We start from the raw sequence: 26,028 nt of genomic DNA, 5'->3' as shown, positions 1-26,028 counted from the left end.
ACCAAAGCCATGCCCTTCAGCCTAGGAAGAGGTTTTTTCTTTTGCAGGAAGCAGGGGTCCCTGCAGGCTTTACCGATAGCAGGGAAATGATCCAGGAGCCCTACAGCTTTTACCCAGAGTTCACAAATATATTTTCCTTGGAAGGAAGTTTTGCTGTGTTTTGATTGTTTTCCACCAGAATTTACCACAGGGCTACGATAGAAAATGTTTGAATTATGTGAAGTGTTTGGTTTTTAATTCTCCACGTGAGGAAGTGGTAACTGCAGATGGCATTAACTTACTAATGTTCCAGCGTTAAATAGAAATGAAATTCCACTTTTTTTGCACTTGTATGCTTTATTATGGCATGGCTCATCCTTACAATGGATATACCCCCCTATTACAGGATTAGCTTTTTATGATACTGCTAGTCTCTGAAAGGAGGTATTTTTCTGAAGAAAATGTATGGAGTAGTTTGCAATGTCACATGATTGTATTCTGAACAAGTTATAATAAAAACTGGAGAATCTGTGTCACTAGATGTGAAAAGGCTAGACTTGACTCCATTATGAGTGACTGTGAGAATTACTTCCTCTTTCAAAGCTCACCGTTTCTTCACCTGTGAAACTATTAGCATAATGCCTGCCATACCGAAGAAATGAAACCAGCCATATAATATCTTAAACTATGAAATGGATATGGCACTACTCTTTAAATTACAGTAAAATTAGAGGTTACAAAGATTTAGATTCCGGTTTCAAAAAATACTGCAGTCAAAAGCTCATTATAAAAAAATTATAATGATGGTAATAAAAATGTGTATTTTAATGGGAAAAAAGGTATTTTCAAGTTCCATTGATTAAAATACTTTAATACTGTGAAGATGAGTAAGAGTGAGTTTTGGAAGAAAGAATTAAGAGGAATGAGAGATTACCATTATGCCTTTAGGCTCTATGTCATTTGTAAAAGCCTAAGATGGGAACCAAATGATACTCTTCTACTAGAAAGAAAATGAGAAGAAAACAACATCAACCGTGAAGTACTCTTGCCATAAGACTCAATTGCTTTTAACTAAGACTAAAAGGGGGCGGCAGACTTGGGACATAGCAGAAGCACGGTCAGAAGTTCCAGGTCATATCTACATATATAATTATAACGCATTGTATATATGCATGAAAACATCAAAACAAAATAATGAAACCTGGGTGCCATTTTAGCCTATTCTACTTCTGTTTGCTCCAGCTCCGTGGAAGTCTTTATAAAAATTTCCAGGGCACATTTCTGAAGGGAGGCATCAGTGTGGTAGACACATGAGGAGGAAGAATGGAGCTGGTGCTCTTCCAAGCCTCAACCCCAGACAACTGCTACAGTTGCAGACATCTCAATGGTTCACAGGCAGAAGCCACTTCAAAGGCTGGACGTACCTGAGTGATCCAGGCCTAATGCAGTACAAAATGCATCCTCTAGGGGAGCACTTATCGAAACCAAATTCAAGCAATTGTTATAGCTTTTTAGCTGAGGCAAAAGAAACCTTAAGATACACAGTTGGGGGGGGGTGAGGAGAGAAGAAAAATTGAAGTAATATTTATTCACTTTTAAAATGTCCTGAGACTGGACATGGTGTCCCATACCTTTTAATGCCTGGTGTATCATGTCTGCATAGTCTGAGGCTCCAGGCCAGGCAGAGCTAGCTACACCGTGACATCCTGCCTCAAAAACCACAATGACAAAAACGTCTCATGCTTTCCAGAGAGTCTCGACGGACATATACCTGCAGATGACCTTGAGATGCCTGAGAAAGCTCCTTACTCTTATCTGTGCAATCTTGACATTCCCCACAAGAAGTAAGACAGCATCATCAGTGACCGGGCTGCGGACCAAAAATTCACCTCAAAGACCTCTCCATCCACAGTAGATTAATTGGTTTCAAGTATTTTAAGAAACATTGTCTTATCCTGAGCTGATACCCAAACTAACCAACTAGACCATCCAGTGGCCACACACAACAACAACATACAAATGTTAAAGACTAGTTGAGGAAAGTAAACAAGCAACTTCAGTCTAAAGAAGCAGAAACAACACCCACAGTGGGGAAGGATATTGTTTCTGCCAAAACAATTCTTCATATGTCTATCCACTGTTGTAGCTGAGCGATAAAGTCCTTGACTACCATGTGCAAGGCCCTGACTTCCACCCCTGGCACTAAAAATGAAAACAAACCAAAATGCTGGGTGTGGCATGCCTACATCACAGACTCAGGAGGATCATGAGTTCCAAGGCAGCCTGGGCCACAGAGCAAGCTACAAACCAGCCTGGGCTGCAAAGTAAGATCTTATCTCCAAACCAAAAATTGAAACGAAGTCCACCTCTTAACAACAACAACAAAAATGTTGAGGCAATAAACAAGAACACATGATGTATATATGAGACAAAAAGAATAAATAAAACCTGTCCTTGAAACGAACTCAAAATCCTCTTCCTGAGAAACAGCTCTGAAGGTACCAGAAGGCACTGTGTAGGCTTCCAAAGAAGGGAAGCAAATCAACAGTATTACCCAGCTATGATGCATGATAACCGTAAGGCAGACCTCAGTGATAACCAGCAGCTCTCCAGTTGGACTTTAAAACATCTCAACCAACATCTGACTATATTTAAGGTCTACTCATCCCAACACTGCTCAGGTTGCCAAAAACCGGAGTCTACAAAAGCCAGGGACCTAGGAAAAACTAAATACTACTAGTCTACTAGAGTAACATAGCAGTAACTGCTAATAACATTTTTCACTACTCTTAGACAAGCCTCTTACTCAACCATCATCAGAGAAGCTTCCTCCTGCAGCAGATGGGAAAAAATGAGAAACCCATGGGTAGACATTACAAACAGAGACATTGGAACACTCATCCCTATATGGAATGTTTCCATCAAATACTTCAGGAAACCCTGCAGAAGAGGTGCAAAGATTTTAAGAGCCAGAGGGAATAGAGGGTACTCATGAAACAAGGCCCTCCGGATCAGCAGATCAATGCATATGAACTCAGAGACTGAGGCAGCAAGCACAGGGCTAACCCAGATAGGGTCCCAGAAGCTATCTCCAACTGATAATTATTCAAACATGAATGAGTAGATCTCTCCAAAGGAGTTCCACTAGGGACACAAACCACTCCACTCTTAAGGCCAGGCTCCGTGCCCACAATAGATAACTAACACAAAACAAATTCACTTTGTGAGTAGCACTTTTGGAGGATTTTTGTCTCCTGATGCTTTGTCAAGGCCTTTTTTTTTTCCCTTACAGGTCCTTTGTTTATATAGTATGGTTTCCAGTTCTGTGTTTTTATGGGATCTCTTTGTGTGGGAAAGCGTGAGTCTCTGCATCTGTATGTTTCTTCCGCCTTCTTTTTGGCTCTTTTTCTTTGGATTAATTGGTTAGTTCCAATTTGGTTTGTTTATATTTTATCTAATTTTACTGTTATGTTAGATAGGAATGGGTAGGGAAGTGGAAGATGTGGGAGGAGTTGGAGGAGAGAAACCATAATCAGAATGTAATTATGAGAAAAAAATCTTTTCAATAAAAAGGCAAGTGAAATTCATTTAAGACCCTACTGTCAATGAAGCTATTATTTTTATATTAGAACATGAAAGCAATTTTAAAAGCAATTGAAAAATCAATTAAATATAGACATCTAGTCTTTATTAACTTAAGATTAACTTTCAAAGAATGGAAGTGATTCAGTATACACCAATCCATTTGAATCCTGTAGACATTAGCCTGTAATAATGGTGTATAGTATTACATACTGACCACTTCAGCTTGGCATTTGCATTCAATGAAAATACAATATCTGAAATTAAATACAAGGAGCACTAAAAGTAAAGTTCCTCAATTTGTCACCATATGCTGATAAAATAAAATTACTCCAATTTATCTGCACAAATGCTTTAGTTGTGAATTTCAGGAATCATAAGCTTAAATGCAAAATGTCATGACTTTCTTATTCCTGGGTAAAATTCATGTTCTTGAGCTATTCCTTTTCACTAAACACCCTAGTCTAGGCAGACTCTTGCTCTCATATTCCTTTTTTTCTATTTTGCACCATAAATAGCCAGAAGGACATGGGAAATGCTTGACATCATTTGTCATTAAATAAACACAAATGAAGACCACAATGAAATAGTACCTCCTGCCCAGTAACTCTGAAACTTTCATCTACTCTATAGAAGCTAAGGAGGCATGAAGAGAGAGGGCTCCAAAACCCCTCTGAGACCAAATTAATTCCCCTCACTGTGCTCAGTGCTACTCCTCAAGGCCAAACCCATAAAAGGCTGGAGTCTTTGTGGAAGACTTGGCAGAAGGGTTGGAAGAACAGTAAAATAGTCCAGCTATGAAAATCAGCCACACATCATTAAAACGCTCAAGTACAGGGGGAGTCCTGCTCGCTGTCAGTCTAAGGAGAAGTTTGGGGACAAAATGGATTCCACTAACGTTTCCCCAGAAAATTGGATGCAGGGGAAGAGGAAAAGGCAGCCAAGAGGAGTTTGAAAACTGGTTATCTGCCAAAAACTCAAACCAACTTAATTCATGGATGGCAAGGGAAATGCCTCCATTTCTAGGCAAGGAGCTGGAGCTGACTCGGGAAACAGCTTGCCAGGATGCAAGGCCAAGTTTTCTACCCACAGAAGCACAGAAACTGTACATGGTTGGTACACATCTGTAATCCCAGCACTTTGTAGATGGGGGCAGGAGGATCACAAGTGTAGTGCCATCCTCAGCTACATAGTTCAAGACCAGCCTGGGATACAGGAAGGAGATTCTCTCTAAAAAAAAAAATGATACTTCATTACTACCCAATAAGGCTTTTCTTATATAAACTGACCTAACAGGAGCACAGAGCTCTGTAACAGCAAAGGGTCTTGGGCCCGCTGCTGTCATGACAGTGACAAAATACCTCAGGAAAGATCTCAAATGGAGAACTTGAGTACAATTTCTTGCTTCTCACAAATTCAAAGTAATTTCTTCATGGTTGGAAATATATTGAGATGACAGGGCTTAAGGATCTTTAGGATGTAAGAGTTAGGCAATGCTTTGAATTGAGTATGAAATGCCCCCTCCAGCTCATACACTGAATATTTGGGGCTCAGTTGAGTACAGTTATCTTGAGATAGTGGAAACTTCAGGGGGCAGATGGGGTGGCAACTGGAGGGAGTGAGTGGCTGTGATCACACCATTGAAAGTTACACCTGATGCCCTCTTCTTCCTTCCCATAGATCACAAGGTGAGCAGCCCGTGCTTTACATTCCCACTTCCATGTTCTGCCTCATCAGAGGCGCAGAATCAAAGGAACCTGGGCCTAAAGAGTGAAAGCCTAAAACCCTGAGCCAAATCCAGCCTTTTCAAACTCCCACTACTTACTCATACCTTCCTTGGAAATAGCTTTTCAGATTTTCATTGTACTTTGCGTGTTTTTTTTAGATCACTGAGCTGTAACAATTCTTAGATATAGTCTAAATGCAAGATTATCAAGAGATTTCCAAGCATTTTCCATTTTGTGTTCATTTCACAGCAGTGTGTGTGTGTGTGTGTGTGTGTGTGTGTGTGTGTGTGTGTGTTTAGACATGGTCCTGCTATTAAGTTGAGGCTTAGCTTAATTTCACTAATATGATGGCCTTATGAAAACCATGGAAATTCTTTTTTATTGTTTTTTTCAAGATAGGGTTTCTCCATGTAGGCCTGGCTGTCCTGGAACTCTCTATAGACCAGATTGGCCTCAAACTCAGAGATTCGCTTGCCTCTGTCTCCTGAGTGCTGTAATTAAAGACGTGCACCACTATACCCATCCTGAAGCATGAAAATTCTTAATTTTTAATGTTTTATTAAAAGAAACTTTAATTTTAGTGTGTGAATCTCACATCACACACCCCAATCCCACTCATCTCCCTGTCCCTCCACAATCTGCCCTCCACCTTTGCAACCTCTCCCACAAAAAATAAAATCTCACCATGGAAGCTGTACTGTGTCACACAGTATATAAACTCTTCTGCCCAATCAGTTTTACTTGCAAATGTTCATTGCAGTGAATTACCGGTGTGGTTCAAGGCCTTGGGCTTCTGCTACACTATTAATACTAGATCCTCATCAGAACCCCTCCTGGATACCCCATTGTTACCCTGTCACAGAGATCCTGCAGCTTTGGTTCTGCCAGACTGGCCCTTCACAAGCTCCAACAGTTCATAGATGGCGTAGATGTTGGGGTGGCCAACTCAAAGCCCTGGATCGGGACCCAGGTGGTAGCTGAACTGGTCAGCCCATGAGCTCTTCTGAATCACCCGGTCCAGCTCTCCACTTTGCCCAAGTGAGGGGAAGGGCTACCTCTGCCCAGCCCTCAGACATTAACATGGCCCCAGTTGGCAGCTCAGACCAGGGGCATCTGCATAGCCTTTGGTGGTAACATGGGCCCAGGAAGGATCCCTTGTGTTATTACTGCCTGGGATTTTACCATGGCCCCGGCTCACCCTCACTACACTTGTCTCCAGTTCTGTCTCTTCATATTGCACAAACCACTCTGCTTCTGTCTCTCATCTTTCCAGCACATACTTGCTCATCATAGTGATGCCCATTTGCCTGCATGGCAAGGCAGAGGGATTGGGGGTTCTGGGTGTCTTCTAGGAAATTCTTAATTTTGACATTTGTTTTTCATTTATTCTGTGTACTTGGTTATGAAGCTAAAAAAATCACCACCTAATGTAAGATCATATTTACTCCTGTTTTGTCTAGAAATCTAATACCATAAGATTTTACATTCAGGTTTATTTTTGTGCAAATTTTTGCATCTGGCATGACATAGAATCAAGGCAGAATCTTTTGAATTAGGATATAGCTATTCTAGAACCACTTATTGAAAAGACTATGACTTAACCTCATTGAGAATTCTTGGCAACCATGCCTCAAGTCACATTATCCTAAAGGTATATACTTATTCCTGAATTCTCCGCTCTACTTTGTTGATCTGTGTCTATTCTTTTTTGTGCATGCTTATGCGAGTATGCAGGAGTACTTTTGAATGCCTGCAGAGGACAGGAGAGGGGGTCAGATACTCCAGAGCTTGAGGCACAGGCAGTTGAGACACTTGATATGGGTGCTCAGAAACAAACCCAGGTACTCTGCAAGAACAAGTGCTCTTAACTGCTCAGCCATCTATCCATCCCTAATCACCACACTGTGATCTTAAGAGACACTCCCCCGACTAGACCTTAGCCCAAATGACTGCACAATGCAAGTACCATTCATGCTGTAAAACTCAGCACATAAACAGCATTTTTCAAACCTTTATTTCTCTCCATGTTCTTCCCTCTTTCCTCCCCCAACCTGCTCTGACTTCTTTCTACACTCACTTTACATGTGACCTCTTGTCCTCCTCCCTCAACTCTTCTTCTTCCCTTTATTTCATCTCCTATTTGAATTTTAAAACCAATTTGTTGGTTTCCATAAGTGCCAGCTGGGATTTTTTTAAAACAAAGATTACATTAAACTGTAAGAGTATGGTAAATGTTGTTTTAACTATATTCAGTTTTCTAGATGAATATGGAATATCTCTGCATTTATTAGATTGTCTTTACTTTTGAAAAGAACATTTTTGACTTGACATATGTCAACTGATTTTGCAATGTTAAATTAACCTGGCATCCCTGGAGTGAATCAGAGTTTGTCAGGGAATATGATTAATTCTTTTTTGTACAATATATTACTAAATTTGATTTGCTAATATTTTCTTGAACTTCTTGGATATAGATTTGCATCAAGCTTAGGGCACTGCTAGAATTTAAAATATTTTCTTCTTTCTTTTCCTGTCCTCTTTAAAATATATATTTATTTTTATGGGAGTGAATGTTTGCCTGCATGTGTGTATGTGCACCACATGCATACTCAGTGACTAAGGAGGACAGAAGAGCTCGTTGGATCTCCTGCAAATGGAGTTGCAGATGGTCATGATCCTGTGTGTGTGTGCGCGCGCGCTGGGAACTGAACTTGATGTATGTGGTAGCTCCTCTTAGTTGTCAACTTGACTACTTCTGGAATTAACTAAAAACCCAGGAGCTAGATACACCTGGGAGTGATTTTTAGCTAGCCGGATCATCTGAGGTAGGAAGACTCACCTTAAATATGTACCACACCTTCTCATGCAAGCCAATATAAACTAAGGACAGGAAAGAAAATGTTTTGCTTTTTGCCTGCTTGTCCTTACTCTCACTGACAAGTTCATTCCTTCACCAGTATTAGAGCCCACTTCTTCAGGATGCTGGTGTATACAAAAGATCTGTTGAGACACCCAGCCTTATGGACTCAACTCCTCTAATAAACTCCAAATAGATTCATTCTATCATATCTGATTCCCTAGAGAACCCTAACTAATACAGTGCATTAAGTGTAACTGTAATATCTTCTTGATGGAGTTTTCCTTTAATGGGTAGCTAGTATCATCCCGTACCTCTTCTGATTCCTTTGGCTTGACGTCTGTTTTGTCAGACATTAAAACAGCTATCCTGCTTGCTTCTTGGATACATTTGCTTGAAATACCCTTTTTTCACATTCTTTTACAATAAGGTGATATCTTACCTTAGTGGTAGGTTCTTGAATTCAGCAGAAAAATGAATCCTGTTTTCTAATCTAGTTTCTATGTCATGTTATTGGAGAATTGAGGACATTAATATTGAATTATTAATGAGCAGTGCTTATTAATTCCCCTTTTTTTGTTGCTGTAGTGTGGTGTACGGGCTGGTTTTGTGTCAACTTGACACAAGCTGGAGTTATCATAGAGAAAGGAGCCTCAGTTGAGAAAATGCCTCCATGAGATCCAGCTGTAAGGCATTCTCTCAACTAGTGATCAAGGGAGGAGGGCCCAGCCCATTGTGGGTGGTGCCATTCCTCTGGTAGACCTGGGTTCTATAAGAAAGCAGGCTGAGCAAGCCAGGGGAAGCAAGCCAGTAAGTAACATCCCTCCATGGCCTCTGCCTCAGCTCCTGCTTCCTAACCTGCTTGAGGTCTAGTTCTGACTTCCTCTGGTGATGAACAGCAGTGTGGAAGTGTAAGCTGAATAAACCATTTCCTCCCCAACTTGCTTCTTGGTCATGATGTTTGTGCAGGAATAGAGACCCTGACTAAGACATGTGGTAACTGCACCCCCACCCATTTTGACCAACTGCTCTAATGTGCTTTATTGTGCAATAATTTTCTTTCTCTGGAGATTGGGATCATAGTTTTGCTGGTTATAGCAGTCTATGCTGACATCTGTGTTCGCTGGAAGCTTATAGAGTATCTGTTCAGTCCTTTCTGGCTTGCAGAGTCTCCATTGAAAGTTCAGGTGTTACTCTCAATGTAGATGTATTTAATAGAAGTTGTTCAGTAGTGATAAAACAAAAATTTACAATGAATTTTCAGCAAAAATACTCTACCTGTTATGGATTTAAAAAAATATTCAGAAATACTCCTAAAGGTAAAGCTAAAGTTAGTTTATTTAGGCCTGATTATTTAAAATCAGAATATATACATAAATACATACATACACATATACATTCAAATACAGTGCTTTCAGGAAATCAAACCAATAAAATGAAATTTCTTCATCTTTCCCCCTCTCTTTCCTCCCAATGCAGGCCCAGGTACTTAATTATCAGCTTCTTGGAACTGTTAAGAGTCACACATATTGCATCCTATTATTAGTATCGTACAACAACAAAATATCCCCAGGATTTCGGAGACTGCAGAGTATTATGCATAAGTATGTCTGAGGAGTAACTCAATTTTTATTACTTGTTCTCTTCCCCTAACATAGCAGACAAAAATGCAGAGCAAATTTCCTACTAGAAAGCAGATATGTCTTTTCATGTATAATTCAGTGAAAACATAACTAGAAGATAAAGAGGTTCTTTTTCATTAGTAACCTTAAAATCTGAATACTAAAATTAAGTTAGTCAACAGTAAGGCTCTCCTGAGCCATGGACAGAAGGCCAGTCTCAGTACTCCTTAAAGCTGGCAGTGAGCTTGTGAAACGGATGCAGAAACTCATGCTGAGCTACTTGGTCTCTCCAGCAGTAAGAATTTAGTCCAGCACGGCATCTGTTTATGTCACTGTTCACTATGTTCTTTTGGAGACAGAAGAACGATGGATACTACTTTTTATGAAAAATTTAAAGCCTTGAAAACCCTCTGAATATAAATAGTCCAAATAACAGTTCCATTTTGTCCCCTGCAGGTACAAAAAAGGGAAAATTACTTATTGAACATGGATGCTTGTTCCCTACATTCTTTTCTTTCCCCAGAAAAGTTTACGAAGTCTTGGATGCATATTGAAAACAACTTAGAGGAGCTAGGTTCTTGATTAGAACTGTTACTAAATTAATCAAAGTGCTAAATACTGCTTTAATTGTATTGATGAAACATTCATCAGAGCAAAGCACTATGAGCTGGAAAAACATCACTAGAAATTCATCCTCTAGAAATTCAGTATCTAAAATAAAGGACACTAAAGATACTTTTTCACTCACTGTCTTTTCTGTGTACACAGGAGGATTCTCTAGGATAATGAAAACACTGTACACAGTGTAGTTACATCAGGTTCATTTTAGATACATACAACTGTACTATTACATGAGACCATGAATGATCAGAATAGCAAGAGTCAAACTAGTTAGAGTTATACTCTAGACACAATGAAAGTCTATGCCAATAAATCTGGATAAAAGGAATTTGACTGCATTATGAAGGCAAACATTTCATTTTCACTTTTTGGAGGCAGGAGGAATAAGACTAGGAAAAAAGAAAAGGCATACAAAATCTTTTGTTTAAACTACATGAAGTCCCTCTGTGAGGAAAGTAAATTTATTTACCCAAAGAGAGGTCAGGTGTACTGTCGTTTCTTCTGGGCTCTCCTTTAAAAAAAGGAAATGAGGAATCATAGAGATGAACACAGTAGGTTAACAAAAGTCATCAGACAGTAATCATGGTTCTTCCCACTTCATCTCACTAAGTTCTAGTCTTACCATCTGCCGGGACTCCTGAGAAAACACTCTCTATCCCCCCCCCCACTTCCTTTTTCCTAAGAGCACAAGAGGAACAATAAACGCATAGTGGATAACTAAGCTCCTAAATTTAGCTAATCTATGGTGTTCTCTTTTTATTTTGTACACAATCATTAAAGACCTTTTCTCTAAGAAGTGTGGCATTTGAATGTCACCTTAAAAGACAAAAACATGACATCTTCAGTTTTCCATGCTGCTAGGCCATCTCCACCCTTCCTGGATTTTACTGGAGTCCGCTGTAATAAAGCATGGCTCATCTCTAAGTTTATTGATTTATTTATTTTTACTTAGTTTGGCTAAGCTTTTGTCAATTTTGTTTATCAACTAAGAGAATCCACATTTTGTTGCAGCAAGTTTGTATATTGCTCTTTTAGTTTCTATTTATTTCTGTTCTAATCTTTATTATTTCTTGCCATTTACTATGTTTCCAGAAACTTGTTCTTCATTAGTTTAAGGTCACTGTTTTTAAAATGTTGTTGAGAATGTTTTAAAATATATGTGCGTGCTTTGCCTGAATGTATATATGTGCACCACATGTGTCTGGTGCTTACAGAGGTTAGAAGGCATTGGATCCCTGGGAACTAGTTACAGATGGAGGTAACCCAACTGCATTGCTGCTGGGAACAGATGCTGGTCCTCTTCAAAATCAGTAAGTGCTCTTATCCAGTAAATCATCGCTCCAGACCTTACTAGGATTTATGTAATGTAAGCACCTATGGCTATTAGCTTTCCCTCTAGAAATGCTGTATACGAGGTTCTAGTAGCTTGTGCTATAATCTCATTTGATTCTAGGAATTTTAAAACTCCAAAGTCAATTCCTATAATCCATACATTTAAAAGTGTATTCTTTAGTCTCTGGGTATCTATGTAGTTTCTCTTACTATTGATTTCTAGTCTTATTTCAATATGCTGAAAGGGATTACTTGAATTTTTGGTGTTTATCACAGCTGCCTTGAAAACTACATTTATAAGTGCAAAAGAATAAAATTAGATCTGTATCTTTTACCTTCCTTGAAAATAAAGCCAAAATGAAACAAAGACCACAACGTAAGAACGGAAATTCTCCAACTGCTGCAGAACAAACTCTTTAGAATACAAGCATAAGCAAAGCTTTCTGGAAAGGATTCTAACGGTACAGAACACACTCCCAAGAACTGACAAGTGGCCTTACAGAAACCGAAAAGCATGTTCACAGCAATAAAGACTACCAGCAGATAATCCACAGATTCAGACAAAATCTCTGCCAGCTAAACTGTAGACAGCGAGCTAGTATCTAAAGGACTATAAAAATTAAACATCACAAAACAAACTATCCAATCAATGATGCAACAAACTAAACAAAAAAAAAAATCTTGAAAGAAGAAATACAAATGGCTAATAAACATCTTATGAAGTGTTTGACATCTGTAGCCATCAGGAAAACAAAGATTAACACTGCCTTGATATTCCATTTCAACCAAGTCAGAATGGCCTTTAGGAAAACATGGGGCTAGAGATGGCTCAACGCTTAAGAGCACTTGCTGCTGCTCTTGCATGGGATTTAGTTCACACCCATTCGATGGCTTACAATCCTTTGTAATTCTAGATGCAGGGAACTGGACCTTTTATAACCCCTGGGGGCACCAATCATACCTGTGGCGCACACACACACACACACACACACACACACACACACACACACTCAAACCATCCATACACATAAAATAAAAAGAAATCACAATCAAACAAAAGAGAAACAGCAACAAATGCTAAAGAGGCTCCCTTATTAACTGCTTGTTGGATAATAAATGGCTGTAATGACTGTGAACATCATCATGAGATACTTGAACATATGTGTCTGTTACTGCACTGTTCATAAAAAATGAGACACCCTTTATATCCATCCATAGATTAATGCATAAAGAAAATGTGGTACGGTCACCAACTGAATTCATTTAGCCATAAAGAAAACTGAAATTATGACATGTGCAGGAAAATGGGTGGGAATCTAAATTAGCATCTCGGGGCAAAATAATCCAAATTTAGAAAGACACATACTGTTTCTTCTCTCCTATGTGTATCCTAGATTCTCTGTATACTTGTGTGTATATGTTCAAGTACACATATGCAAAGATCAGAAGGGAACCTGGTATGGGTCCTTAAGCACCCTGTTTTTGAGCATCTCTTCAGTGACCTGAGGCTGGTCTATTAGAGAAGGCTGGCTGGCCCAGTGATCCACCCATCTCTTCAGCACTGGCTTTACAAGCACACTCCTGGCTTTTTAAAACTGTGGGCTCTCAGGATCAAACTCAGGTCATTCTGTTGCCCTGCAATTACTTTACTGACCGGGCCATCTGCCTAACCCCAAAACACAAAATTGAGTTTCTGCACGTGCATGTATGTGTGTAGGGGAGTTTAAAACTGGAAAGGGGAGCATGTGGAAATGGGGTGTTAAGGAAGGAGGAAAGGAAAAGAGTAATGAAATGCCTGTGGCATAAAGTGGGTGAGAGATATTGGGGAGGATGGAAGATCCACGAAGGAGTAGGGGAGTTGGAAAAGTGCAGGAGAAAGATCATCAAAAGAGGTAGGAAAATGCAATGACAAAGCCCAACAGTTTGAAAGCTAAGCTAAAAAAAGTAAAAAAAAAAAAAAGTGCTAAAAAGGAATGAAAAAATTGAATGAGGTAAGCAGCATTACATAGATTCTGTGAGACTCAGTCTTTACTAGGCTTTAATCATCACTGTATTCTTGGTTAGGCATGATACATTTTAATATGACTAACAGAAAATCCTACATATTGAACTCTTACAATGCAAGAAGTTTGCTATATAGTCCTTGTCTTGTTTTTTGAAGCACTGGAGATCAAATCCAGGGCCCTGTACATGCTAGGTAGGTCCTGACAAAGACTCCATCTTCACCTCAATGGTGCTTTTTCATGCTTAGCATTTTCATTTTGTAACCCAAAATGAGTTGTTTCAGGTGTAGGCATATCCTTAACATTTTTATAAACATATTAGTATTTGCAAATCCACAAAAGCATTTTGTGTGAGTGTGTGCGTGTGTGTGTGTGTGTGTGTGTGTGTGTGCGCGTGTGCGCTCGCTCGCTCACTCACGAGTGTGTGCACGTGCGTGCTCGAGTGAGCATGTGCTTGCCATAGTGCTGATAAAGAGGCATTTCTTAAAAGATCTAAAGGCTATTGGTGACAGCATTCCAAATGTGTAAAGATGTTGATTATTGACCCTCCATAGCCACATATTCCACATCTACAGATAATCAACCTAGAATCAAAACTACTGGTGGAAAATAAAATAGAATCGCCAGTCAAAACTTGAATCTGTTATGTGCTGAGCAGTATGCTGAGTCCACATAAATGGAATGATGTGCTGGCATGCCCTGCTGTAGCTCCCCAAGGCCCTCTTGGTTTCAATAGTGTTCACCTAGCATTTGTGTACTGTTATAAGGCACATGGAACTGTTTGTTCTGAACATATACAGACTACTTTTCTTACCAATATTCCCTAAACAATATGTTATAACAACTCTTTACACAGAACTTACTCTCTACTGAATACTTAGTAAGTAATTAAGAAATAGTTAAGTAATTACAACAAATACTGTACTACATTAGCATTTCAGAGATGACTTAAAGACAGTTTTCAACTCAATGATGCTTCAACTTAAGATATTTGAAATTTATCATGAATCCTGCCGGACAAAAATCTCACCCCAAGCCAAGGAGCATTGGTACACAAGAGGAGGTGCATAGGTTATATGCAAAGCACTCAATGAGACTTAAGCATCTATGGACCTTGTTGCCTGCAGAGGTTTCCTAGAGCCTACCAATATGAAGGATCAGATTTTTGGCTCCTGCTTCGGGCAAGTTTGGTATGTGTATGTTTTTTTTTTTTTTTTCTTCTCCATTTTGTTTCTGGAGGATTAAACGATTATCTTCAGAAAATTTTTGCCAAGCTACTGTAATTCATCAAGTCTGAAGGCAACCTGTTTCTGCACTCTCAAACAACAAAGAACAACAAAAAAATTGTGGTTGGTACCTGGTTGCAAATGGTCACAAGCTGATTTCTGATATACACGGGATTGACCAAATATGGTTTAGGAAATAATGAGATACAGAGCATGCTAACTCCACATTTTATTTATTTCTCTAACTTCCAACCTTTCTTCTTGTGCTCCAAGACACTATTTAAAAGTTTCCTAACATTTTATTCCTGAGTGTCTACAGTCACCTAAAACTTAAATAGGTCCAAACGAGCATGCTAACTCCATATTTTATTTATTTCTCTAACTTCCAACCTTTCTTCTTGTGCTCCAAGACACTATTTCAAAGTTTCTTAACACTTTGTTCCTGAGTGTCTACAGTCACCTAAAACTTAAATAGGTCCAAACACAGTTTTAACTTGTCCTCCCTTCATAAACAAGGTAACCAAGCACCTCCAGTTTTCTCTAGAATTCCCCTAATAACTGGAATCACAGCAACCCAAACAAAAGTCCCTTTCTCATTCCTACCTTCAACCACACACTATCATCAGCACTTCTGCCTGCACTAAACACATGTCAAAATCAAGGCAGTCCATTTCTACTAGTCTCCATGGGAACCACCTGCACCAAAAAATCATCCGCAGGATCTCATGTAGACTCTCGCAATACCCTGTTCTCCATTCCTACTTCCACTTGGCCCTCCTCTTATAAAAAACGATCCTCCACAGAGAAAGCAAATATCAATAGTAGATGCTGACTTACTGGACTATGGCTCTGCTAGAAAATCTTCCCACTGTCTCATATTGTATTCTTGAACAGACTTCAAAGACAGATGGCCACCTATGTCTTTCCAAACTTTTAAAAAATCCTGTCTCCAAAACAACAAAATAGTATTCTTTTAGGTAGACGCTATACACATTTAAAGTACATCCAAGGCCAGCAAGACGGCTGAATGAGTAAAAGTGCTTCCTGCTAAGCCTGATGACCTTGATTCAATTCCGAGAACCCACAGGATCCGAGAGAACTGACTGCTACAATTAGTTCTCTGACCACCACAAGAGTGCTATAGCACATGTGAACTCCACTTCACTCCACCTAAACACACATGAATAGATGTAAATTTTTAAAATAAAAATACTGCTTACACACAGACAAAATGCTCAGGCCATTTGCCACCTGGAACAGCTGAGTTCCAGGAACACAGGCCTGGTGAGACTGCACTGTGAGTAGCCAAAGCGCAAAGAGGGCAAGGCACAGCACTTGGAAAACGAAGCCCTCCAGTTGGTTTGGGGAAGTAGGAACTCTACCATAGGGACTCGGTATCTGTACAGAAAGGCCTTGAGCACAGACCAAACACTGGCCATTTGCCACCTGGAACAGTGGAGATCCAGTAACACAGGCCTGGTGAGACTGTACTGACCTCAGGTCCATGAGAGAGACGGGAACCAGTCACCAACAACAAGACCACATATAATCACAGACAACAAGATGGCAAGAGGAAAGTGAAAGAACCTAACCAATGGAAACCAAGACAACCTGGCAACATCAGAACCCAGCTCTCCCATCACAGCGAACAGTGGATTGCCAAACACTCCAGAAAAAGAAGACCCAGACTTGAAATCATACCTGAAGACGATGATGGAGATCTTTAAGAAGAGCGTGAATAACTCCCTTAGACAAGTACGGGAGGACAACCATAAACATATAGATGCTTTTAAAGAGGAAACACGGAAAACACTCAAAGAAATACAGGAAAACAGAACCAAAGAGATGAAGGAATTGAAAATGGAAATAGAAACAATAAAAAAAAAAAAAAAAAACACTAAAAGAGACAACCCTATAGATAGAAAACTAAAAAAAGAAATTGGGAGTCACAGATGTAAGCATCTACAACAGACAACAAGAGATTAAAGAGAGAATCTCAGGGGCTGAAGACAACATGGAAAACATAGACAAAACAGTCAGAGAAGATGCAAAAGCCAAAAAGCTCCTAACCCAAAATGTCCAGAAGATCCAGGACACAATGAGAAGACCGAACCTAAGGATAATAGGAATAGAAGAGGGAGAAGAATATCAACTGAGAGGCACAGTAAATATCTTCAACAAAATCATAGAAGAAAACTTCCCGAACCTTAAAAATGAGATGACCACGAGCATAAAAGAAGCCTACAGAACTCCAAATAGAGTGGACCAGAATAGAAATTCATTCCGACACATAATAGTCAAAACGCCAAGTGTTAAAAACAAAGAAAGAATACGAAAAGCAGTAAGGAAAAAAAGTCATGGAACATATAAAGGCAGACCAATCATAATTACACCCGACTTCTCAACACAGACTATGAAAGCTAGAAGATCCTGGGAAGACATCATACAGACCATAAGAGAACACAAATGTTAGCCCAGACTGCTATACCCAGCAAAACTCTCAATCACCATAGATGGAGAGACCAAGATATTCCAGGAGAAAATTAAATTTACATAATATCTAACCACGAATCCAGCCCTACAAAGAATAATAGGTGGAAAACTCAATACAAGGAGGAAAACTACATTCTAGAAATAACAAGAAAATCACTAAGCAAGAAAACCAAAAGAAGAAAGACACAGACACAATTCTACCTCTAAAAGCAAAAATAGCAGGAAACAGCAACCACTATTCCTTAATATCTGTTAACATAAATGTACTCAATTACCCAATAAAAAGATAGAGGCTATCAGACTAGATGCATAAACAGAATCTATCACTTTGCTGCATACAGGAAACTCATCTCAGAGACAAAGACAGACACTTATCTCAGAGTAAAAGGTTGGGAAAAAAACCTACCAAGCAAACGGCCCCAAGAAGCAAGCGGGAGTAGCCATTCTAATATCGAATAAAGTAGATTTTCAACCAAAAGTTATCAAAAAAGATAAGGAAGGACACTTTTTACTCATTACAGGGAAAATTTGTAAAGAGGAACTCACAAACTTAATATATATGCACCAAATACAAGAGTACCCATATTCATAAAAGAAACCCTACTAAAGATCAAAAAAATACATTGCACCCCACACAATAATAGTGGGAGACCTCAACAGCCCACTCTCATCAATGGACAGATCATGGAAACAGAAACTGAACAAGGATGCAGTGAAACCAGCAGAGGTTAGGAACCAATTGGAATTAATAGACATCTACAGAACATTTCACCCTAAAACAAAAGAATACAACTTCTTCTCAGCCCCTCACGGCACCTTCTCCAAAATTGACCACATAATCGGTCACAACACAAGCCTCAATAGATATAAGAAGATTGAAATACTCCCATGGGCTAAGGCTGGTCTTTAATAACAACAAAGACAACAAGAAGCCCATATACACATGGAAACTGAACAATACTCTATAAAACGATAGCAGGGTCAAAGAAGAAATAAAGAAAGAAATTAAGGATTTTCTGGAATTTAATGAAAATGAAAACACAACATACCCAAACCTATGGGATGCAATGAAAGCAGTACTGAGAGGACAACTCATAGCTCTGAGTGCTTCCAAAAAGAAAACGGAGAGAGGACAGACTAGCTCCATTGACAGCACAGTTGATAGCTCTAGAACAAAAGGAAGCAGATACACCCAAGAGGAGTAGATGGCATGAAATAATCAAACTCAGAGCAGTAATTGACCAAATAGAAACAAAAAAACAAAAACAATTCAAAGAATCAACAAAACTAAGAGCTAGTTCTTTGAGAAAATTAACAAGATTGAGAAACCTTTAGCCAGACTAACTAGAGGAAAAAGAGAGTATCCAAATTAACAAAATCAAAAAGAAAAGTGGAGGCATAACAACTGAAACTGAGGAAATTCAAGAAATCATCAGATCCTACTACAAACACCTATATTCAACAAAGCTGGAAAATCTGGAGGAAATGGATAAAATCCTAGACAGATACCAGATTCTAAAGTTAGACCAGGACTAGGTAAACCATCTAAATAATTCCATAACACCTAAAGAAATCGAAGCAGATATCAATAGCCTCCCAACAAAAAAAAGTCCAGGTCCAGATGGGTTCAGTGCAGAATTTTATCAGACATTTATTGATGACCTAATACCAATACTCTCCAAACTATTCCACAAAATAGAGTCTGATAGAACACTACCTAACTCATTTTCGAGACCATAATAACCCTCGTTCCTACAAGGAAAGAGAACTTCAGACCAATCTCCCTTATGAACATTGGTGCAAAAAATACTCAACAAAATCCTTGCAAACCAAATCCAAGAACACAACAAAAACGATCATTCACCATGATCAAGTAGGCTTCATCCCTGGGATACAGGGATGGTTTAATATACGGAAATCCATCAATGTAATTCACCACATAAACAATCTCTAAGAAAAAAATCCACACGGTCATCTTACTAGATGCTGAGAAAGCATTTGACAAACTTCAACACCCATTCATGTTAAAAGTCTTGGAAAAAACACGAACACAAGGCCCATATCTAAACATAATAAAAGCAATATATAGCAAACCAATAGCCAACATCAAACTTAATGGTGAGAAACTTGAAGCAATCCCACTAAAATCAGGGACTCGACAAGGCTGCCCAGTCTCCCCCTACATATTCAACATAGTACTGGAAGTCCTGGCCGGAGCAATTAGACAGCAAAAGGAAATCAAAGGGATAAAAATTGGAAAGAAAGAAGTAAAAATATCACTATTTGCAGATGACATGATAATATACGTAAATGACCCCAAAAATTCCACCAGAGAATTTCTACAGCTGATAATCAAGTTCAGCAAAGTGGCTGGATATAATATTAACTCAAACAAATCATGAGCCTTCCTCTATTCAAAGGACAAACACGTGGAGAAAGAAATTAGGGAAAAGATACCCTTCACAATAGTCACAAACAATATGATATACTTTGGTGTGACTCTAACTAAGCAAGTGAAGGACCTGTATGACAAGAACTTCAAATCTCTGAAGAAGGAAATCGAGGAAGATACCAGAAGATGGAAAGATCTCCCATGCTCATGGATTGGAAGGATCAACATTGTAAAAATGGGCATCTTATCAAAATTAATCTACAGATTCACTGCAATCCCCATCAAAAATTCCAACCCAAGTCTTCATTGATCTGGAAAGAGCAATGTGCAAATTCATCTGGAATAACAAAAAACCTAGAATAGCGAAATCCATCCTCAACAACAAGAAATCATCTGTGGGAATCACCATCCCTGACCTCAAGCTATATTACAAGGCAATTGTGCTGAAAACTGCATGGTACTGGTACAGAGATAGGCACATGGATCAATGGAATAGAATAGAAGGTCCAGAAATGAGCCCTCACATAGATGTTCACTTGAATTTTGACAAAGGAGCTGTAAACATTAAATGGAGAAAGGACACCAATGATGTTGGTCCAACTGGCACTCAACATGCAGAAGAATGAAAATAGACCCTTTCTTATCTCCTTGTCCAAAGCTCAAGTGCAAGTGGATCAAAGATCTCCACATTAAACCAGCTACACTGAAACTCTTAGAAGAGAAATTAGTGAAAACCTTAGAACACATAGGCACAGGGGAAACTTTCCTGAACAGAACAGCAATGGCTAGTACTCTAAGGTCAAAGATTGAGAAATGGGACTTAATGAGATTGCACAGTTTCTCTAAGGCTAAGGACACTTTCAAGAAAATAAAACGGCAGCCAACAGATTGGGAAAAGATCTTTACCAACCCCACATCTGATAGAGGTCCAATATCCAAGGTATACAAAGAACTCAAGAAGTTAAGACTCCAGAGAATCAAACAATCCTATTTAAAAATGGGGTACAGAGCTAAACAAAAAAATTTCAATCGAGGAATATGGCTGAGAAGCATCTAAGGAAGTGCTAGGCATCTCTAGTCATCAGGGAAATGCAAATCAATACAACCCTGAGATTCCACCTCACACCAGCCAGAATGGCTAAGATCCAAAACTTAGATGACAGCAGATGCTGGTGAGGATGGGGAGAAAGAGGAACTCTCCTCCACAGTTTTTGGGGTTGTAAATTGGTACAATCACTCTGGAAATCAGTCTGGTGATTCCTCAGAAAATTGGACAGTCCTACTTGAAGACCCAGTTATTCTACTTCTGGACATATACCCCAGAGATGTTCTAACATACAACAAAGATAAATGCACCACAATGTTCATAGCAGCCCTATTTATAATAGCCAGAAGCTGGAAAGAACCCAGATGTCCTTCAGTAGATGAATGGATACAAAAATTGTGGCATATTTTCACAATAGAGTAATACTCAGCTATTAGAAACAATGACTTTATGAAATTCTTAAGAAAATGGATGCATCTAGATAATATCATCCTGAGTGAGGTATCCCAGTCACAAAAGAACAGACATAATATGCAGTCACTGATCATTGGATACTAACCTCAGAAAGCTCTGAACACCCCAGAAACAGAAAGAACTCACAGCCATATTAGGATCAAGAAAAACAAAGGCCAAAAAAGAAAAAAGAAAGCCCTAGTTTTTCTTAGGAAAAAATAAATGTATAGCACCCTCTCAGAGTGTGGTACACCTGGACCTTAAATCATTAATAACCCAAGAGCTAAGAATATAGCCTTGTGACAATTTTTGGTATTCAAACATCATTATGCTTAATCTATACGCACCAATAAAACTGTTTCCATGTTATGTTCTGTCCTACATGTACTTTATGCTATGGTAACTAGTGGGAATTCATTGCATGCTATCAAACCTCTAAAAGAATTAAGTACTGACAAAAATATTCATATAGTGTTATGCCAAAGTCCCTTTAAAAATCTCTATATATGTGTCCCTCTTTTTTAAAAAATAAAGTTGTAAGAGAGAAAAAAATAAAACTAACAAATCATTAACAATAGGAATTAAATTCATATAAAGGAAAATACAAAAAAGAATAAAACAGCCTTTTATACACTAATGGTAAACAAAAGCCATGTTAGAGATAGATCAAATATTAAAAAAGTTTACACTAGGGATCAGAAAATTGTCTTGACAGAATATCCTGTATACCAAGATGTTTAACAGCATCTCTGCTCCTAGCCACTAGATGTCAGCATGTCTACTCTCCAATTAGTGAAAACCAAAATTGCTCCCATTGTAAACCCTGTTGAGGAGGGAGTGGTCCTTGGCCTTGAACTATTTATTGCTTTCAAGTACTGAGCAATGACTACCAATGAAAAATCCTCAAAATATTCTTGAATTATGATGGAAATTAATCAATACATAACAACTATCACTATCTAAGCAATCTATGCCAAGCACACTGCAATTCATAGACATTTTGAAACACACTGCTTACAGTACAATTAAGTACATATTATCATTCCTACTGAGCAAACAAGGGGAGCTGGGTTTGGCAGCGCTTCTCCTTAATGCCAGAACTCAAGAGACTGATGGAGGAGGGTTAAGACTAGACCAAGCTATTCAAGAAAACCAACCCTGTCTCAAACACAAAACAAAACAAAACTTCAACAAGGTAATTGAAGGCCAAAACTGTTTTAAAAAGCTTGTCTAAGATCAAAGTTATTAAACAAAGGCACAATATTTGATCCATGCGGGGATATCCAATATTTTGGTTTTTTTTTTTTTTTTTTGAGACATCTCAACATTCATTCTAATATGTCTGCCTCAAAATAAACTAAAAAGAAGATAAAAACTAACAATAATGTAACCAAAGTATTTCTATTAAGCTTCAATTAGACCAAGAAATGTCTGAGACACTGGAACCATGACCTGCTCCTTCCTGGAGAATATAGCTAAGGGTTCAATGCTCTCTTTCTTCAAGACATCACACAAAGCAAAATGGCTACATTCCAGCCGTAACCAACCACCCAAGAACACCAGAATGTTCATCTTTGTCACATCATATTCATTAGGCACAGATTCCATGCTGGCTGGGGTACACCAAAGACTATAAGCTTCTACCTTCCATCTTGCCCAATACAGCGAGTGGTTCAGGGATTGTTCTCAGGAATATAGCAGTTAAAGAGACCTATATATACAGTAGAGTTTTTCTCATCCGTAAAGAAATGAAATTATATCACTTGTAAGTAAATGGATGGATTTACAGATCATATTAAACAAATTAAGCCAGCCATAGTTACATAGATTCACTTCTCCCTCCCCCCCTCTGTGTGTGTGTCTGTCTCTCTCTCTCACTTCCCCCCACCCCGCCCACACACACAGGAACAAAAGGTCTGAACAGGTTTTACAAAGAAAATATAGAAGTGGCCAATGAGTTTGAAAAATGGAAAAAATCCGGTTATAATGGCAATGCAAATCAATATCACAATTCAGTATTATCTCATACCCTTAGTATAGCCAAAAATAAAAAGATAACATTGGCCCTTGCTTCCTGCTCTCCCCTTCAACCAAGAGGCTACCACAATAAAGCGTGATCTGAGAAGAAAAAAAAAAAAAGATAACATTGGGAAATATGTGGAAAATAGAATCTTCACATTGTTTTTTTTTTTTTTTTTGCACTGCTTTGAATTTATTTTTCCTTCCATCTTTTGTTCTTTCTTTCCTTCCTCCCTTTTATTTCTTCATTTCTGAGATAACATTTGAGTGTCACTCTCATGCTAGTCTCAAATTTACAACTCTTCTTACCCCTAAGCCTTCCATGTGTACTACCGAACCTGTTTTGGCTTTTGTTTGGATTTTTTTTTTTTTTTTTGAGTCAAACCATCTTGAAACTCCTATCTGCCTGCTTCAGCCATGAACATTTATGGTAAGTTGTTTATTGACTGCCTCCCCAGCAACACACCGAACTCTGAGAACAAAACCCGGTTGGATCTTGCTCATCTCATGTATATTTGAGACATCTAGTCAATGACCATTGCCCTAACTCTGTGTTGTTTTCATTGTTAGAGTTCTCAATGTTCTATCTGGTTAAGAAACTTGTGAATCCAAATTCTTCTAGCATATTTGTAATCATAACATTGCATCATGGATACATTTACTATATACACCTTATGACTAATCCCCAAGTCACTGATAAGTTTCAAAATGGTAATCTTGCCAATTATCTATGAAGGCACACATCCCTGCCACATCCACTTACCTTCACTACACTGAATCATCAGGCCTCAAGGAAGAACAGAAAAACACTGCCTAGTTTACACTTTCAACCTTAGGATGGATACACAGGAGCTTTTAGTCTATGAAACCTTTTCTTACCTGGCACCAGCACAACTGAAGCAGAACTGAACTATCCATGGGGCTTTCTTCGGATGACCCTTCCCTTACTTCACTGCATCATGCTTAATACTTTCTTAACAAGTCTAGCTTGGTAACAAGGTCAGGCTCTCTTACATAGATATTAAAGTTCCTTGAAGCCTAGCATCACCACCAAAATTTTGTTAGCACTACAAAATGTGGACATGCCTTGCAACTCAGATACAACATTTCATCTTTTTATAGTCAGTGTTAGCACATGAAATCTAACGACCCTGTAATGCACTTACCTGGAGCAAAAAGGAAGCTGCATAGCTCAACAGAGAAGGATGGTGGACAAAATTTAAGGTGTTTTTATATTCAGTGTCTCCAGTATTTTCTAGGATTTGGGGATCAGTGTACACTCCTGTTTTAAATGGTCTGGACATCCATAGGCAATGAACCATAGACGTCAAATAGTAATTAAATTCTTTACAGATCTTGTTGCTGAGACTGAACTCTGATTTTGCCTAATGGGAAAGAGATAAAATAGTCATTAACATCTATTATTCTTGTCCACTTTATTCTGAACAAGTCCCACATATCTATGATTGATTATTTACAAAAATGGTCATTTAGCACAGGTTTATCCTTCATACCTTCTGTAAAAAGTCCTTTTTCTTGGCAGCTGTTAAATTATCACGATACCTTATAATAAAAACAAATATAATAACACATTTAAAATGCCACTGGATATAATACTTCTAAATGTAAAATAAATTATTTAAAATGTACATTTCAGTTCCATTGGTAAAATAACTGTCACAGAGGCACAAGGACCTGAGTTTAACTCTTTAACACCTTCATAAAAGCAGGTTTGGTTGCATATATCCTTATCCCTAACTGTAGATCTCTGGAGCTCACCATCTAGCTGGTGCAGGGAGTCAGTGAGCTACTAGATCAGTTAAAGATAATAGATAAAGTACAAAGCAATAGTGGAAGACACCCGACAGTCACCTCTGACCTCCACGAGAATATGCATTCAAGTATACATACACAATCATGAACACACACAAGTATACTGTAAACAAATGCAACTGTGAACAAACACAAATATCTAATTGTCTAGTTAAAGATTTTATACCTTTGTTGTGTGTTTTCTATAAAGAACTTTTAAAGTTAGGGTTTACAAGTGAAATTCAGCATTAGACCATTTGTATGGCATTCATGAGGGCCTGAGTTCAACCTCGAGTGCTGCATAAAATAAAAATAAAATGATATAAATAGAGGCCCAAAATTGAGTTGGAGGAGGACAAGACAGATTAGTGAGTAAAGTGCTTGCCATGAACTGAGCGCCTGGGTTTAATATGTAGAACCCACGAACTGACTGTGCAAAGTTGGTCTCAGCTCTCCATACACAAACTGTGGTACATGCATACCCACAGACAGACACAATAATGATACATTTTCAAAACTGAGTCACATTTCTGATATGCTCTTACTATGCATATAACTCAATAGAAGAAAACAAACAAGTGAAGACATTCTTTAGTGTTTCATTATTAAAGAAAGCAGTCAATCGGCGCGATTCAGAACACATTGTCTTTCTGTAAAAAAAGGCACAGCAGGTCAGTGACATGACTCAGCAGGCAAAGACTCTTAACCATGAGCCCGATGACCTGACCTTGATCCCTGGACCTCACAGGGGGGAAGAAGAAAACAGACTCTTGAATGATAGTTACACACACACACACACACACACACACACACACACACACACACACACACACACACAGGCACAAACGCATGCATGCATACATGC

At 38.7% G+C, this 26,028-nt stretch overlaps 2 protein-coding genes across 2 annotated transcripts in view; one reads left to right on the top strand and one right to left on the bottom strand.

The window, feature by feature from the left end:
- Window positions 1–26,028, top strand: part of NOX1 (NADPH oxidase 1) — a gene marked incomplete at both ends in the record, with an annotated part of 376,148 nt that overhangs the window by 84,850 nt on the left and 265,270 nt on the right. The window lies entirely within an intron of this gene.
- The window catches only part of CENPI (centromere protein I), a gene marked incomplete at its 5' end in the record, with an annotated part of 51,647 nt that continues 35,713 nt past the window's right edge, over window positions 10,095–26,028 (bottom strand). The window contains 4 exons of the mRNA XM_080909839.1: window positions 10,095–10,217; window positions 10,858–10,899; window positions 24,518–24,736; window positions 24,866–24,914. Coding sequence (XP_080765965.1) covers window positions 10,107–10,217; window positions 10,858–10,899; window positions 24,518–24,736; window positions 24,866–24,914 — 421 coding nt within the window. The 3' untranslated portion in view covers window positions 10,095–10,106. The remainder of the gene's footprint in view (window positions 10,218–10,857; window positions 10,900–24,517; window positions 24,737–24,865; window positions 24,915–26,028) is intronic.

This window comes from Micromys minutus, assembly GCF_963924665.1.
Source record: "Micromys minutus genome assembly, chromosome: X".
Taxonomy (NCBI): domain Eukaryota; kingdom Metazoa; phylum Chordata; class Mammalia; order Rodentia; family Muridae; genus Micromys; species Micromys minutus.
Note: the sequence above shows the minus strand (reverse complement) of the source record. Positions and strands in the feature narration are given on the sequence as shown.